The 16,638-nt window shown below is 53.3% G+C and overlaps 1 protein-coding gene across 1 annotated transcript in view; it reads right to left on the reverse strand.

Annotated features, from left to right (window-relative positions):
* Positions 1–4,142: 4,142 nt before the first annotated feature.
* Positions 4,143–16,638, reverse strand: part of LOC102852365 (protein FAM19A5-like) — a 128,085-nt gene continuing 115,589 nt past the window's right edge. The window contains exons 3-4 of the mRNA XM_006888119.1: positions 7,155–7,282; positions 4,143–4,292 (exon numbers count right to left, since the gene is read on the reverse strand). Coding sequence (XP_006888181.1) covers positions 4,143–4,292; positions 7,155–7,282 — 278 coding nt within the window. The remainder of the gene's footprint in view (positions 4,293–7,154; positions 7,283–16,638) is intronic.

The raw sequence follows: 16,638 nt of genomic DNA on the forward strand, positions 1-16,638 counted from the left end.
CACGGTGGACAGTGATCATCCTGCAAAGTGGGGTAAGGGGCTCACGGGCAAACAAGCGGTCACTAAGGCCACCATGTACTGTGAACGGATGAGGCCATCTGCGTGCAGTGACCACCGAGTGAGCAGTGGAAAGCCGGACTCCCTGCAGGTCAGTGCAGCACCGGTCAGTGTAGAGCAGCAGTGAGGGGCTGCTGGAGGCTGCAGTCCAGCCCCCTGGCTCTCAAGGAGCCTGTGACACTGGCCCCTGCACGGAGCTCTGCCATTGGGTATGAGCGTAATAGGTGCTGCTGTCTGCTTCCTGGAGGTCTCCACACTGGGCAGAGGGCTTTCAGCTGAGTGAGTGACCATCAAAGGCCAGGCCTTGGGAGGTCAGTGTGGAACCTGCCACCATGAGACCCCACAGTGTGGGCATCGGTGTGGATGTCCTGTCGGCTGATGTCGGCTCCAGCAGAAGCTCATTGGGAAAGGCCCTGTTGGTGCAGTGGTCACGTGCTGTGCTGTTGACCAATTGTGTGAACCCACCAGCTGCTCCGAGTGAGAAGGATGCAGCCGTCTGCGTCTGGGAAGATTCCCGCCTCGGCCGCCCTCCTGGGCAGTGCTGCTCTGCCCGGTGGGTTGCCATGAGCCTGTGCACCAGTGAGCACTCGGAATCGGCTGTGTGGCAGTGGGCTTGTTGGGGTTAAACTGCGACTGAGGAGTCTTGGTTGTGCAGTGGTTAAAGGGTTGGCTACCAATCAAAGGGCCATCGGCTAGAACTCACCAGCCACTACCTGAGGAAATGAGGCGGTCTGCTTGCACAGACTCCAGCCCCGGGTACTCAAGGACAGTCCTACCCTGGCCTACAGGATTGGCATGAGATGGCTGTCAGCTGGACAGCAGCAGGGTTGATTTGATCGCTGACTGGTGGGCATCTTGTGATACAGACACCACACAGATGGTGCCGAGTTCACACCAGGGGCTACCAGCGTGCCACCTACTGGCTCTGGCCAACATCTGGAGGAAAGATGGTTTCAAGACACTGCATGAGTCGCCCCAGGATGGGCCCCTGCTCCCCCTGGTTTCTCTGTCCTCTCAGATCCCTGAGCTTTGATGTAAAGGACAGAGACAGGTGGGGGAGAGCCGGGGAACACAATGCCAGAAAGTGGGGAAGTTACTCCAGGACAGAGGGGTGAATAGGACATCCCTCAGTGTCCATACAAGGTCATTCTATCCAGGGGAGGCTCATGTCCTGAGAGGAGAGCTACATTCCTGGGGAACCTTCTCCCTCAAACCGCACACTATACAGAGGATCTACCCTGCCCTGCTCCGGGAGACCCAGCGACAGTCCAACTCACACTGTGACTGCGTGTGCGCTGAGGTGACTGTGTGTGTTTTTCTCTGTGTCTGTTTGTCTCTTCATACGGTGTGTGCATGCAGAACATCTGTGTGTTATGTCATATGACATACAGATGTGTGTACATGTGTCTGTGTGTGAGACTTGGCGTGTTTTGATTTATGTATTTATGTGTCTTCAAGCATCTGTTTGTATGTGACTGGTCTTGTGTGTCTCTGTATGTGCATCTGAGTCTGACGTATCTGTGTGTTTGAGAAGCCTATACATTCATGTACATATGTACCTATGTAAGTATGACTGTGTGTGTGAGACTGTGCATTGATGTGCACCTGTGTATATGCATCTGTGTATCTGTGTGCATTTTCACATCTGGCAGCGTGTGTGTGCAAGTCGCTGTGTATGTGTGCATGTCTGTGTATAAGTGAGCATGTTTCTGTGTGCACGTGTGTATCTGTGTGTGAAGCGCGTGTGTCTCATTAACAGAAGGCATCCTCATGACCCAGCACGCACACTCCATTTTCATCCAATTCTCCCTCCCTCTAAAGCTGATCACGATTCACTGAATTAGCTCCATTCTCCCCTAATGGGGTGACGACCTGCACTTTGAGAGGCACTGATCTAGGAAATGCAGACACCAGCAGATGCCTGGGCCTGCATTCAGTTCATCGATTAGCCAATTATCACAAATATCCACACAGTACAGTCTCTGTGCTCCCGAGCCTAGCTCAGGCTGGTGGGGCCCCGCAGACAGGTGAACCTTGGTGACCTGGACGATGCAGGGCGTGGGTGACAGCGTGGAGACCAGCTAGTGCAGGCTGAGGGGAGGTAGCAACAATTGTCTACACCAGAGAGTCAGAACTTTTGGCCAGTGAATTTTTCTGACTCATGACAAGCCCATGTGTGTCAGAAGAACAGTCCCGTGCAAATCCCGTATGTGAGGCCAGGGCTGAGGGAAGAAGGCCAGCCTGAAGCCACAGTGGCTGGGATGGAAGTGGCGGTCCTATGCCCAGATGATAATCAGGTTCCTTAAAGCCTCCCACGCACAACACCAATTTATGGCAAATTGTGAAACCTCACAGCACTAATTTACCATCTATAAAAGAACTGAGATACAATCAGGGAACTGAGATTATAAGCTCCAATTATACAGTGTTTGGGTCAACAACTTGACTAACCTTTTAAGAAAGCTTTATAAACGGGTCAGCACAGGCCAGGAATTCTGCTGGAGCCGGGTCACATGCTGTTCCCAGAAAGGCCTGCGGTGGTCTCTGAGTCAGTGCGCATGCACTCAAGGAGCCTGACCACCTCAAGCACTGGGGGCCTCTGTGCTGACGGTGAAAGCACTGGCTCGTCGGTGGAAAGTCAGCTCACCAACCTCTGTCCATTAAAAGGAGAGCAATATCCTTGTAGCGTGGGCTATGCCACCCTCTGGGCGAGTCCAAGGCCCCCGAGAGGATGCATTCTTTCCCTGACCACCTTCCTCAGCCTGGACAACAGCGTCTTCTGTCATATCGGTAGCACATTCATGTGGCCGCACTGGGCTACAGCAGCAGGTGCCTCCAGGGCGTGCTGAGGCTGGGAGGTCCCCAAAACTCGGAGACAGAAGGTTCCTGAGGGTCTGTGTCTCACATGAAGTCAGGGCTAGATTTGGAGCTGACCAGATGGAGCAAGATTCAAAGCCCATATCCACGCGCTACCAACCACAGGGCTATCAGGAGTGTGCACAGCTCCAAGCTGCAGGCTTCACACCAAGGTGACAGCCCTGAGCTCGGGGACCTGGAAGGCCAAAGGGAGTGTGAACCAACTGACCACTCTCAGCAACATTCATCAGGTGAGTTAAGTGCTCGGCAATGCGGCTAGCATCCTGTCACAGTAGATGTCCAACCTTTCCTGACCCACCAGGGAAGTGAGCGGCCTATCCTTCAACTCCTCAGAGTGGGCTAGTCCTGACCCCCCGGGGCAGTCCTGCTGGACTTAGACCGGACTGACATGAAGAGAACTTGGCTGTAGGGATCTTCTGGCAATGCATGGCGTGGTTCTGGACAGGTAGGCCTTGCTCTGTTTCAAGGGTGGGTGAGCGAGGCTCTTCGTTAAGATGCTGGAAAGACTAAACATTGAAGGATTCAACAGGAGGCAGATATTCTAGGGAACAGAGATGGACGGACCAGCGTCAATCACCATCCACAGTGCCTCACCTGGCCAGGCAGACCTGCTCACAGGATTTCCAAGGCTGTTTACAGAGGCAGACGGCCCCGTCTTTCTCTAGTGGAGCAGCTGCTGGGTTTGAACTGCGTTTTGGATCCTAATGGAACGATTCAACCACTGAACCACCAGGATTCCTGGGGACAGGAGTAGCTGGGCACAAATTTCAACAACGAACCAAGAGGGAAGAGATAGAAATACTAGCAGTCAGTAGATGGAATCCTGTGCTGGCATGAGATGCCAGGATGGGAACTGCCTTGGTCCTCCGCTGGCCCTGTATGGTGGGCTCTGCATGGTGGGGACCTCCCTGATGGACCCGGAAGTCCCTCAGTGGTGGAAATGGCTAATGAGTTTGTTTTACCAACAAGGCGGAAGTTCCAGTCCAGCCCCAGGAGCCGCAGAACAAATGCCTGGTGACACACCCTGGAACAAACCTCCAGAGCAAACCCCAAGGAGCACTGCTGGACTCGGCTCGCATGGTGGCACCGTGAGTGGGGTACTGCTTAATGTGGACGCAAGTGAGGTGTGAACAGCAGGAAGTCCCCAGGGCAATCTGGCCAACACAGACAACTTCTGAGCAGGTCACTGATGGTGTGGCCCATACCCGCTACTGGTCCCGCCAAGTACGCTGCCGCCCACTGCAAGCATCACATGACCCCTCAGTTTCCCGGGCTGGCTGGTTCCACATTTTGATCTCAGAAGCTGAGACAGGCAGAAGGGGTGTATGGATGCATGTAGGCTGCTCCGCGGGATCCCGCTGAGGAAAAGCAGGAATTAGTTAAGTGGTCATTAAGGAGTGATGGATCATTGACAACAGAAACACAGTGTGATGCTGAAATCAGCCGCCCAAGACCAAGGGCTTTCACCCGGACAATGCAAGCTGGTGTTTCTGTGGTCCCCAGGGTGGACCTGCCATGCTGGTGGCTATGGTGTTGGGTGGACAGAGCGGTTGTCCTTGTGGCTGTGGGGTTGGGTGGAAAGCTGCCATTCTGATGGGAGTGGGGTCGGGTAGACAGAGCTGCCCTGCTGGGAGCTGTGGTCCCTGGGGAGGACAGAACTGTCGTGCTGATGGCTGTAGTGTCAGGTGGACAGAGCTGTCATTCTGGGGACTTTGGGGACAGGCAGAAAGAGCTGCCCTGCTGGTAGTTGTGGTCCCCGGGGTGAAAAGAGCTGCTATTTTGGTGGCTGAAGATGTGAGAATGTGTCAGAGCTCTGGAGGCTCTGAGCACAGTCCCTGGTGAATTCGCTTGACTGATAACCAGAGGCTGGAGCTTCAAGTCCACCTGAAGGGGACTTGGAAGAAAGGCCTGGCAATCTACTCATGAGGAGTCAGCTGCTGAAAACCCCACAGGGCACTGTCTCTGACACATGGGGTCTGTGGAGCTCAGTGACAGCTTGGATCACTGGGGCTTCAGGTGTCAGAGGGGGCAGTGTGCCGGGCGGCAGGTCACTGGGAGGACGGAGCACATGGCTTATCTACTCTCAGTATCTGCTTTACACAGGGCAGCAGGGGCTCACCCAAATCTAGACGTTCATCCAATGCCCCAGGTGCACATTCAACCCCCTCAGAGTCTACGAGGCAGGAGAGAAGAAAGCACAGGGCTGGGGAAGCTCCGAGTCGCAATGATGTGGGGTGTCCTGCTTCACACACGAGAGACAGTGTCGAGGAGTCTCCCACCACCACCACTAGTGACCAGGCCACTACAGACACCAAGTGAGTCACCCACCACAGCCACTCTGTGACTCTGCCTATCATAGTGTCCATGAGACTCTGTCCATCAAAGTCACCACATGATCCTTCCCACCACAGCCACCATGAGGCAGCTACTTCCTGGGCCTGCCCCAATGCCATCATGAGGAACCACCACATGGACACCAGTCAGAGTGGCAGCAAAGCCTTGTGGTGAGTCCAGGTCAAGCTTCAGAATTGTAGCCTTCAGCCCACACCTGTCTCTTGACCGCTGGACACTCTGATCATGGTCACACCATCACTGGACTTGTGGGCACCCCACGCATGACTGTAGTATGACTGGACCCTTGAACACCCCAGTCATATCCACACTACTGCTGGACCCATGGAGACCCCAAGCCTACACATGCTATGACTGGACCTGTGGACACACCAGCCATATTCACATCATCACTGGGCCTGTGGGTGCCCTGAGTTTGTCCACCATATGAATGGACCTGTGGACACTCCAGTCAAACACACATCATTGCTGGACCTGTGGACACTCTGAGCTAGCCCACACCATTGAGAGACCTGTGGACACCTGAGCTTGTCCAAGCCATCACTGGACCTATGGACACCCCAGTCAGACCCACCCATCGCTGGACCTGTGGATGCACTGAGCTTGCCCACCCCAGGCTGCACAGGGCACCACAGAAGGAGGGAGGTTCTGGCAGGGAGGATCTTAAGACCCAGCAGTAGGGAAATGAGCCCTGTGAACCCCAACACTCATGGGGACACAGGCTCAACTTCTCAGGAACAAAGGGCCATTCCTGGGCCCCAGTCACATCCCTCCCAAAAAGCATGTTCCAGGACCCTGTGTCTCTAACATGGACCTCACATCAAACCGGGGCCGTGACTCCAACCTTCTGCTGCTCCCCACCAGAGCCCTCTCAACAACAACTGCGAGAACACACCATCCTGAGAAGCTTGGTGTGAAGCCCAGGGAAGAACCCCGCTGGGCCCCAGAGCAGCAGCCCAGGTGCACAGCTCTCATTCTCCATCCATGCTTCAGGTGGCAGGTGCCAGCTGGTGCCTCAAACCTCAGCAGGTACAACCAAGGGCTGCTGGCTCGTGTGCTCACCTGGGCAAACAGTGCCCTCACCCTGGGCTCACGGGCAAAGCTGGAGGCAGCTGGTGGAGACGGAGACAGACAAACAGACACACACACACCCCTGGCCGGCCACCTCTCACCTGCCCTGGAAAAGGCAGACCTACTAATCTGTAGAATCACAAGAACCAGCACCTCAGAAAACAAGACCAAAGACAGACTGAGAGATGGCAGATGAAAAACAACTCAGAAAGATAGTTGATATGTAGGTAAGTAGAGAGCTGGAGAATGGATGGATGGATAAGACAGATTGATAGACCGATCAATTAACTGATCTACTGATCAAAAGATAGGCAGGCAGACTGAAAGATAGAAGACAGAGAGATAGATGGATAGAGTTGATGGAGAGACAGGCCAAGTGACACGCAGATAGACAGTTGAGAGTTAGATGACAGACAGACAGAGAGACAAGAAAAACAGTTGGTAGCTAGACATATAGTTGATACATACATAAATGGTCGACAAGCAGGCAAATGATAGGTATACTGATGGTAGGTGTACAGACAGATGGTTGATGGACAGATGGTAGACAGATCTCTCTCTCTCTCTCTCTCTCTCTCTCTCTCTCTCTCTCTCTCTCTCACACACACACACACACACACGCACGCGTGCGTCACACGGATCTACACCTCCACTCTGTCGGCTCTGTTCCTGCCAGCTCCGGCTGATGTGTGGCCATCAGTCATGGCAGACAGCCCTCAGGTGCTCCAAGCATCCTCCTCCCAGCATCTGCATCCCTTCGCCCTCCCACTGCAGTAGCACAGGGCGCGGCCACTTACCGTGGTGGTCTTGATCCGCCCACCGGGCTGTGTGCAGGTCCAGCCGGAGCGGTTGATGAGCAGGTCACAGCCCTCTCCCTCCAGGCACGGGAGCATGTCACACCACTGCTTGGTCTTGATGATGCGAGCTAGGGACAGAGAGAGCGAGTAGATCAGCATGTGTTTACCCAGAGTGGGCATTCCAGGGCTGGGTCCCAGAACCACTGCATGAAGGCTGGCTGAGGCCCCACTGAGAGTTGAGGACAGACAGAGAGAAAGTGGTCAGCATGTGGCCATACAGGATGGACATTCCAGTGCTGGGCCCCCACTGAGAGCAGTGAAGAGAGACATAGAGAGGGAGAACAGAGAGCACGAGAGAGTGAGAGAGCAAGAGAGCAAGAGAGCGTGTATGAGCAGATTAGCATGTGGCCTTCCAGGGTGGATGTTCTAGGGCTGGGGCTTGGCACCACTGCACTGAGGACCAGCCTGAGGCTCCACTGAGAGCTGGGGACAGAGAGTGAGACAGCATGTGGTCATCCACGGTGGCCCTTCAGGGTCCCAGTCCCATGGTCACAAGGTGTGGGTGAAACTAAAGATATGTGAGGCAAAAAGAGAGTAGGCCAGCGTGTGGTGGTCCTTCCAGACAGGACTTTAGCACTGAGGGCTATGGTCCACAGGCAGCCCTAGCTGACCGCTGGTTCACTTGTCCTCCTCGGCATCAAGTTTCTGGGTGGCAGCAGGCCCTTCTGCTCACTGAGTGCTTGTCTAATCCCTTTTCTGTATCTCAGAAGAGATTAATTCAAAACACAACCTAAATCCTGTAGATTGCATGACTGACTTTAATTAAACATAATGAAGATTAGTTACAACACAGAAGAGAATAGCATCATATGACACACCAGCACGTAATTACCTAATACTGAGAATCACAGCCCAGCCACATTGACACATGCTTCAGGACCCAGGGTCCCTGCGCTGAATACCTCCTAGTCTCTGGGTAAGACAAATGCCAACACACATGACCGCCAAAGCCTGCTGGGACTGCAGGTGCCCAAAGGAGCCAGGTGTTTCAGAAAGCTGGGCCCTAGGGCTGGCCCTGGATTTAGATGTCTAGCCCCCTGGATAGGAAGGGACCACACCTCTGTGAAAGCTGCCCACTTGTATATCCGTCATTCCAGCAATGGAGACCAAGAAAGATGGCCCAGAGATGGGATCTGGGAGTCCTCAAAGGTGGACGCACAGATGCTTCTGCTGAGGACAAAGCTGGAAAGACAGACGGACAGCTGCCTGAGTGTGAAAGCTTTCCCAGGTGAGGCCAGATGCGCACACCCTGATGGTCACTGAAGGAGGTTAGTCTGGCTTTGGGGAAACTCTTCTCAAGGACAGGTGGCACCCTGGGCTACTGCTTCCAAGGGAGCGGTGAGGGAGGAGGGTGTCACATGAAGGTGTGGGCCACTGCCCCTCCTACAGGGTGGACGTGAGGAACTGGACTATAGTTTTGCCACAGCTCAGGTCACTGTCCAGCCTGCTCATCACCCAGTGTCCACTGCTGTCCCTGTCCCCAAGGAGACGTTTCTGGTGACAGTGAAAAATGACATGAAACCGTGCTGGACACTCAGAAATGCAAAACGTTATCTGCAGCGGGCTCCTGGATAAACGCTCAAGTGGACTCAAGCCAGGGAGGAACCTGACAAATTCGAGAAGTGAGGAATTTTTCTCCGGTGTCAGCCAGCAAGGGGTGCGGGCACGCGGGGACTGCACTGCGGACTCAAGCATGTGCTGTCATCAGTCCCATTTCTGTGCTATGCTTATGAGGCCCTGTCCCACGACGGTGTCCTAAACCAGCAGGAATGGGGTAGAAATGGCCAGACGAAGCACTGAAGCAAGGCGGCCCCGAGGTAGGAGGGCAACATCTGGAGATGGTGTACACACTCTAGCCCCCCACGCCAGCGCTCCGAGGGGTTCGGGTAGAGACACCATGATGGGAACTGCCCCGGGGCCCACAGACGGCCTTCCCTGAACTCGGATCTCTGGACTCTGAACTGTCCCCAGTGAGACCCGGTGGCTGTGACAACACGGAAACGGTGAGGGTGACCCAGGGCAGGCAGGGTTTCCTTCTCCGGGTGTGTGGGGTCACCAGGAGCTGGAGAAGATGCGACGGCACCTGCCAGCAACACAGGCAGCCAGGGCGCTGCTCAGAGGTCAGGATGGGGACGCTTTGCTGCAAAGGCCTTGCCCAGGCTGTCAGGAGGGGCCGGTCCCTGGAGAAAGACTGGGAAGGTGGAGGGTCAGAGAAAGAGGGGAAGACCCTCGACAAGATGGATGGACACAGTCACCGGAACAACGGGCTCGGCCACTGCAGAGACCTCGAGGACGGTGCAGGCAGGGCTCAGATCTGCTGCTTGTGGGGTCACTCTAATCCTACTGGACTTTATGGTGGCTAACAGTAAAAACCACCTTGGGAAGCACATTTCTGTCTTTCCAGCGGCTCACCTGAGGGACTTCTGTTAGTGAAACACTAACACACTAAAGCAGTGGCAAAGGGGCCCGGCTCAGGGGACTCTCGGCAGTTGTGACACTGCTTCTGGGCAGGGGAAGCCTTGTCCCGGGCCCCTTCCAATTTGGAGACAGGCTTGCTGACACACAGGGGCTCAGACAGGGTCCCCAAAGTGTGCCAAAATTCGTGAGGTGTGCTGAGTGGACAGAGACCCTGAGGTGAGTCACGCAGGATGGAGTCCTGGGGTGTGCAGGGTGGGACACGCTGCCTGAGGTGAGCCAAGTGAGACTGGGTCCCTGGGGGGTGCTGCGTGGGATGGGCACAGGAGCAAGGGGAGTACAGTGGGAGGCCAGAGTACAAGTCCTGGTTGGTCTGCAGCGACCACAAGGATGGCCCGGGCCCAGGAGCTCAGCATGAAGCTGAAGGGGGAGAGGGGTCAGGTTCAAATCCCCTGTGGCCTTGTTCCATTAGAAGTTGAATGAGGGAGGCACGTATTCTGGGCAGCTGTTGCTGAGGGGCTGCGAGAGGGGCTGTGATGTCCAACACACACACACACACACACACACACACACACACACACACACACCCAGAACATCAATTCCTATGTGTATACACACCCCACACATATACATGTACACACACACTACATATTTAAGTGAGCAACAAAGCACATTCACGCACAAATGCACAAAGTCACATACTCAACCATGAACTAGAACACACAAACACATAACGACCATGTGTGAAATGCCCACACGTGAGCATGAGCGCTTCCGGGTGGGCATTTCTCCAAAGGGGGGCTCTGCTCTCCTCAGGTCCCCCCCTCACACAACACGCACACACACACACACACACACACACACCCCAGGCGTGCAGCACAGCCCTCCCAGGGGTCCAGCGAGCAGGGGATCACACACCCCCTTTGTCTGCCACAGGCCCAGATCACCCAGCCCACTTCCTGCTCCGGGCACCGCCGGGAGGAGACACCGGCTCTGGGTCCCAGAGACAAAGGGCCTTTCAGGCCGCTGGTTACAACTTCATCTCATGCTGACACGGCCAGAACACGGCCACCCCTCAGCGCGCTAGGGCGGGTTCTGACGAGAATCAGGGGCTGATGGCCACCTCTGGGAGGACACACGGCAGGGTCACAGCCTACTGTCACCTCAGAGCTGTGGGTTTACGGGGTGGGGTGGGTTAGGAGAGTGCACCCCTGTGTGTGGGGGCCAGTGGACGGAGCATCATGCTGTGGCCCAACGGAGAGGCCCAGGCGTGGTGCACACCCACCACACTGGATTCTGGGCAGAAGACTGTCCCGCCTCCCGACACTGACAGTGTGGCATCCACCACATCACGCACAGCTCAAGTCTCAGGCGCTGCTGCTCCCATGCCCACGTTGCCTAAAGGTGCCCACAGGCACCCAATTGGGCCATGCAGTACCTGCCAGAGTCAGGTCTCCAAAGGGGTCCACGAACACACCACACAATGTATACATGGCCACACAGGTGCACCCCCAGGACCTGCCGTGGTCTGATCCACAGACGTGTCCACACACACACAGCACACAAGTACACATGTGACCACATAGGGACACACTAGAACCTGCTATGGTCACACACACACACGTCCAGGCACACAGCAAAGGCACCTATACACATACGGCCACACACCTCACATAAGCGTTCATGTCTACACGTATGTGTCAGTGTACACACATATACACCTTTACACATGTCCACACACACTCACACACACTCACACAGGCATGTGTGCACACACCCTGCACACACGTACACACCCACAAAGGTAGGTCCATTCATATCTCCCCACATACGTGTGCTCAAACTCTGGTGAATATGTACGTGATGTGTGCTCACACCCACATATTACAGCGACAGAGGTGTGTGCACACAGCAACACAGGAGTGTACACACACACACACACACGCGCGCCATGTGCTCTGTGGGAACAGGCCGGAAGCTCCACCAGCAGCCCCTCTGAGAGTCACCAGCTGACAGCAGGTGCTGACTCTCTAAAGTGCTCTCCAGACCCTTTCTCTCTCCAGCCAGACCCCCCACTGTGCGCAGGGGGCTGACTCCCAGGAAAGTGTTCCCCGCACCCCACATTCCTGCAGCCATCACTCCTACTGTGCCCAGGGCAGAGATTCTGCCTCAGGCCTGACACCCTTGCGTGAAGGGGCTGGTCCTGCTCAGGCCCTCCGGACCACAGCAGTGGAGACTGAGGTAGCAAGGGTCTGGGGGGCGGGGGGCTGCCCGCTCAAGCAGGAGGGCTCAGGAGAGGCTGGGGGAGGGGCAGAAGCAAGGGAGGAAGGAAAAAAGGGAGAAAGGAATCGGAGGACGTGTGGAGGGACAGGACTGCCATGCACAGTGACCTTTATGAGCTGGACGCCACAAGCCTGTGACTCTGGATAGGGCCTCTGCCTGTGACAGGACCACCTTGCATTCCTGGAAACCCTGGGCTTTTCCCTCTCCTGCAGGCCTCTGACTTCCAAGGTTCCAGGTTTCCCACATCCACAGCCGTCAGGAACTGGATTTTCCCCTTTGAAGCGGAGTCCAGGCCTATCTTTATTTATTTATTTAAGACCCCCTTCTTCTTATTTAAGATATACGTACAGCAAATATACATCAGTCAAACAATAGGTCCATGTACAGTTCTGTGAGTTGATTACAGGCTTCTAGTTGTGCTTTTATTACTCACTCTTCCAAATTATTTAACCTTTTTTTTTTCATTTTAATGGAAATTTACAGAGACTTTGGATTTCCATTCATTCATTTTTGCACTTTCCTCCCTGCCCGCCTCTCCCCCAGTTCACTTTTCTCTTTGAAAAGTAAAAGAAAATTCTCTGATTGTTATACACGTCCCCCCCGAGTCCATGTCACTGCGCAGCTTTCATTCTGGACTCCTGTCATGACAATAACACCTAATCATGTATTCCTATTGAGCAGTTCTCTCCAGAACTATCTTCTCACTGTGAAGGGCACAGCTTAGAGGTATCAGGATTCACCATGGCTTTGAGGCCAAACCCTCACAGCACAGAAGTGTGAACACAGCTTCTCAGGACCCCACACCTGCCACCTGCTGCCCTGGGACCCCATGAGGAAATGCACTCCCCCCAGGACTCCTGAGCAGCGACTTCGTCCCAGCGGAGCACCTGCCTGTAACTGTAAGGCCTCAAAGCAGGATGTTCTCAGTTGTGCGGTTTCGTCTGTTTAGGTCTCAAAAGGGTGCACTTTATTCCACCTTTGTCACCTGGCGAGGGCTCCCTGCTCTGTGCGTGCGCAGACGTGGCAATGTTATGTTGTGTTTGGATGCTGTCAAGTCAACTCCAACCCACAGCGACCCCCACACAACAGATGGAAGTCGTGCCTGGGCCAGCACCACCCTCACAGCCCCTGGCGCGTAAACCCATCGCTGCATCCCGTGCAGGACATTACCTCGAGGGTCTTCCTCTCTGCTGCTGATCGTTCACCTTTCCAAACCTGACGTCCTTCTGTTGTGACCGGCTCCTCCGGACAAGCTGCTCTAAGCACGAGGAACAAAGTCCCACCATCCTGGCCTCTGAGGCGCACCGACAGGCACTAGGGCACTGCTCCAGCCTGGGCATCGAGTGCCTGAAAACTGCTCATCCTACAAAATCGACAGCCTTTCTGCCACAGACCAAAGGAACCAGAAGGTGCCCGCCTGCCAGGACTGAAAAGACTTCTGCAGACCAAAAAGTCTACGTAAGTATTCTGATCAAAATGGGGGAAATGTAGAACAGAACTTTAAATTTGTTTAAAACCTTGGTTCACTGAAGCCATGGAAGCTGAAGGAGCACCCACAATTACTGTCATTTGAACCTTAATCCTAATATAGCCCCTCAAGTCTTCTTAAAACGGAAAACTAAACAAAGTCTACCTTGAGCATTCAGTTCTTTTAAGAACTAACTACATGGAATCAAATTAGCATCATCAGCTTGAAAGGTCAGATGGGAGCCTTTAGGGGTAGGAACTGATCCCACGGGAGGGAACTCGGCAAAAGGCGAGGCTGAGAACGCACGCACAGCATAAGACCCCAATCAACGACTGCAATTGTAAAGGTACACACGACTGGATCAGTAAACTTTTCTGTCAATAAAATAATTTTTTTTAAAGATGAGAATGGATGTGCTTCCTGCTACAGCATCGGGTCCCTGCAGGCTGAGGGGCTGGGCTCCTTCCTTAATCTGCAGACCGGCTGCTGGGGAGACGGACATCGGAGATCAGAGGAATTCAGGTGCCAAATTACTTTAGGTCTGATAATAAGCTGAATACAGCACTGTGTGTGGAGTTCATTTACACTCCAAGGAGCTAATGGTGCCTTACAAACGCCTTTCCTCATTAATCGCCAGCACCTCTTCCGACCTGGCCTCCTCACAACTGTGCTTCGGCCCAGGGCACCTCTGCTCAGCATGGCCGGTGCTTTGATGGTGAATGTTTGCTCGCTACGGGCGAGGGGGTCAGTGAGCCAGCTTGTGGGCGCCTCACCTCGCCATGACGCGGGGCACTGCTGTCATCACCTCGCTTCAGAGGATGGAGCAGAAGTTTCCAAAACGACTGAGATTTCCTCAACCGGTGTGGAAACGGATTTAAGTCACCTCCCTTCACGTGCATAAGAAACCAGGACGAGGGAAAAGAAAGACAAGAACAAATGCTGTGTTTGAACTGCGGTGCTGGTGAAGAAAACAGACTATACCATGGACTGCCAGAAGGTTATACACATCAGTGCTTTAAGAAATGCAACTAGACACATGAAGAAGTGTTCAAAATCCCTACTTCTAAGAGAGACGCAAATCAAAACAACTATGAGATATCATCTCACCCCAGTAAGAACAGTAAAATTTAACAACAAGCAACAAATGCTGATGAGATTGTGGAGAAACTGGAACCCTTATTCACTGTTGGTGGGAGTGTAAAATGCTGCCACCACTGTGGAAGGTTGTGTGGCACTTTCTTAAAAAGCTACAAATAGAAATACTATTTGACCCAACAATTCCACTACTGGGAATTTATCTTAAAGAAACCATAACTGCCATCCAAGCAGATCTGTGCACACCCATGTTTATTGTGGCTTTGTTCACAATAGCAATGAGCTGGAAACAACCCAAGTGCCCATCAATAAATGAATGGATAGAGAAGCTGTGGTATATTCACATAATGGAATACTATTCTGCACTGAAAAACAAGGAACTCATGAAATATTATTAAAAATGGGTGATCCTGGAGGATATTATGCTGAGTGAAATATCTTAGTCACAAAAGGACAAATACTGCTTGGTGCCACTGTTGTAAAACAGGACTGACACTGGGGTTGGGGGGAGACTGAGAAAGATGGGATAAATTATGTACACTGCATTGAAACAGATGAGGGAGAGAACTGTTTAAAAGGGATATATGATTAGGTATTATTGTCATGACAGGAGTCCAGAATGAAGGCTGCATAGTGGAGTGGACTTGGGGGGAGGGATTGTTTAACAATGAACTTTTCTTTTACTTTTCAGGGAAGAGCAAACTGGGAGGAGAGGGGTGGGCAGGATGTAAAGTGCAACAATGGAAATCCAAAGTCTCAGTAAACATTCATTAAAATTAATAAAAAAAATGCAACCAGCATGCTCCTCAGATGCCAGCAATGCGAGTGAGAGACTCCCTCGCTTTCAACACGTCATCGAGGACGACTAAGCTTCAGCAAGGACATCATGGCTGGTAAAGTAGGCGGTCAGGGAAAGTACAGGAGAATGCTGGGATGGACGACTCAGTGGTCACTAAGGTGGACGGAGCACAGCACCACCACCTCAGCTGGAGCAGGAGGGCTCGTGCTTCCATCTGTGGTCAAGGAGCGCCATGATGGGAGCTGCCAGCAGCTAAGACAAGCCTTCAGTCACACACAAGAGCACAGGACAGACGCAGAAAGCACGGGAAAGACACTCGGCCCCTCTCAACTGAAGTTCCGAGACTCTGCAAGGGAGGAGGGATGTCTTCCTCTTCCTCCTCTTTGGGTGGGTCACTTCACCAACGCACAGGAAAATCACACTTCAGGATAAAACCTCAGGACACGCTTGCTTCCACAGCTGGAAGGAGTCAGGGGCACTCCAGTCCAGAAACGTGAATATCCAAAGATGACGACGGAGAAACACTGACATGATGGCCAGGCAGCTTCAGGTACCCACAAACACACAGTTCGAATTAGCAGACGCTCCCCAAGGTTGCGAATGAAGAACCAGCAGGAAGCAAAGAGGAAGCCGTGAAGTCCTGGATGGAGGGGCACAGGATACACAGGATGCTGGGGACGACCTGTCAACCCGACACGGCCGGGGCAGCTGGGACTGAGTGGTCAGCGTACATGTGTGTGGTCTCACACGCACATGCACGTATACACGCACAGACAGGCACTCTGTGTGCCTGTGTCCACGCTCATGCAGCCATGAGTTTGGTACGCGTGAGTTCATGTACATACGTCCATTAATTTAGTGTGTTCACATATCAACGTTTATACAAGTCAGTGTTTCCACCTATGTGCCCACACATGGGTATATGTGGATGTGCTCACATATATATTCATGATGCAAGCATGCATACATGTGAGTTTCATGTATATCCATACATGCATACGTGTGGTGTGCTCACAGACCTCTGTGCATGTGTATATATGGTGTATTATGCATGTGTTCATGCATATGTACAAGCATACATGTATGGGTGTGCTGACACAGCTATCTGTGTGCGCATGTGTGTGCCGACATGGCCATCTGTGTCTACACGTACAGGTGTGCTGACACAGCTGTGTGTACATGCACGGGTGTGCCGACATGGCTATCTGTGTCTACATGTACAGGTGTGCTGACACAGCTCTCTGTGTGTGCATGTGTGGGTGTGCCAGCACGGCTATCTGTGTGTGCATGTATGTGTGGGGGTGCTGACACAGCTCTCTGTGTGTGCATGTGTGGGTGTGCTGACACGGCTATCTGTGTGTGCA

Source organism: Elephantulus edwardii, unplaced genomic scaffold (assembly GCF_000299155.1).
Source record: "Elephantulus edwardii isolate Elephantulus edwardi_28Jun2011 unplaced genomic scaffold, EleEdw1.0 scaffold00064, whole genome shotgun sequence".
NCBI lineage: Eukaryota > Metazoa > Chordata > Mammalia > Macroscelidea > Macroscelididae > Elephantulus > Elephantulus edwardii.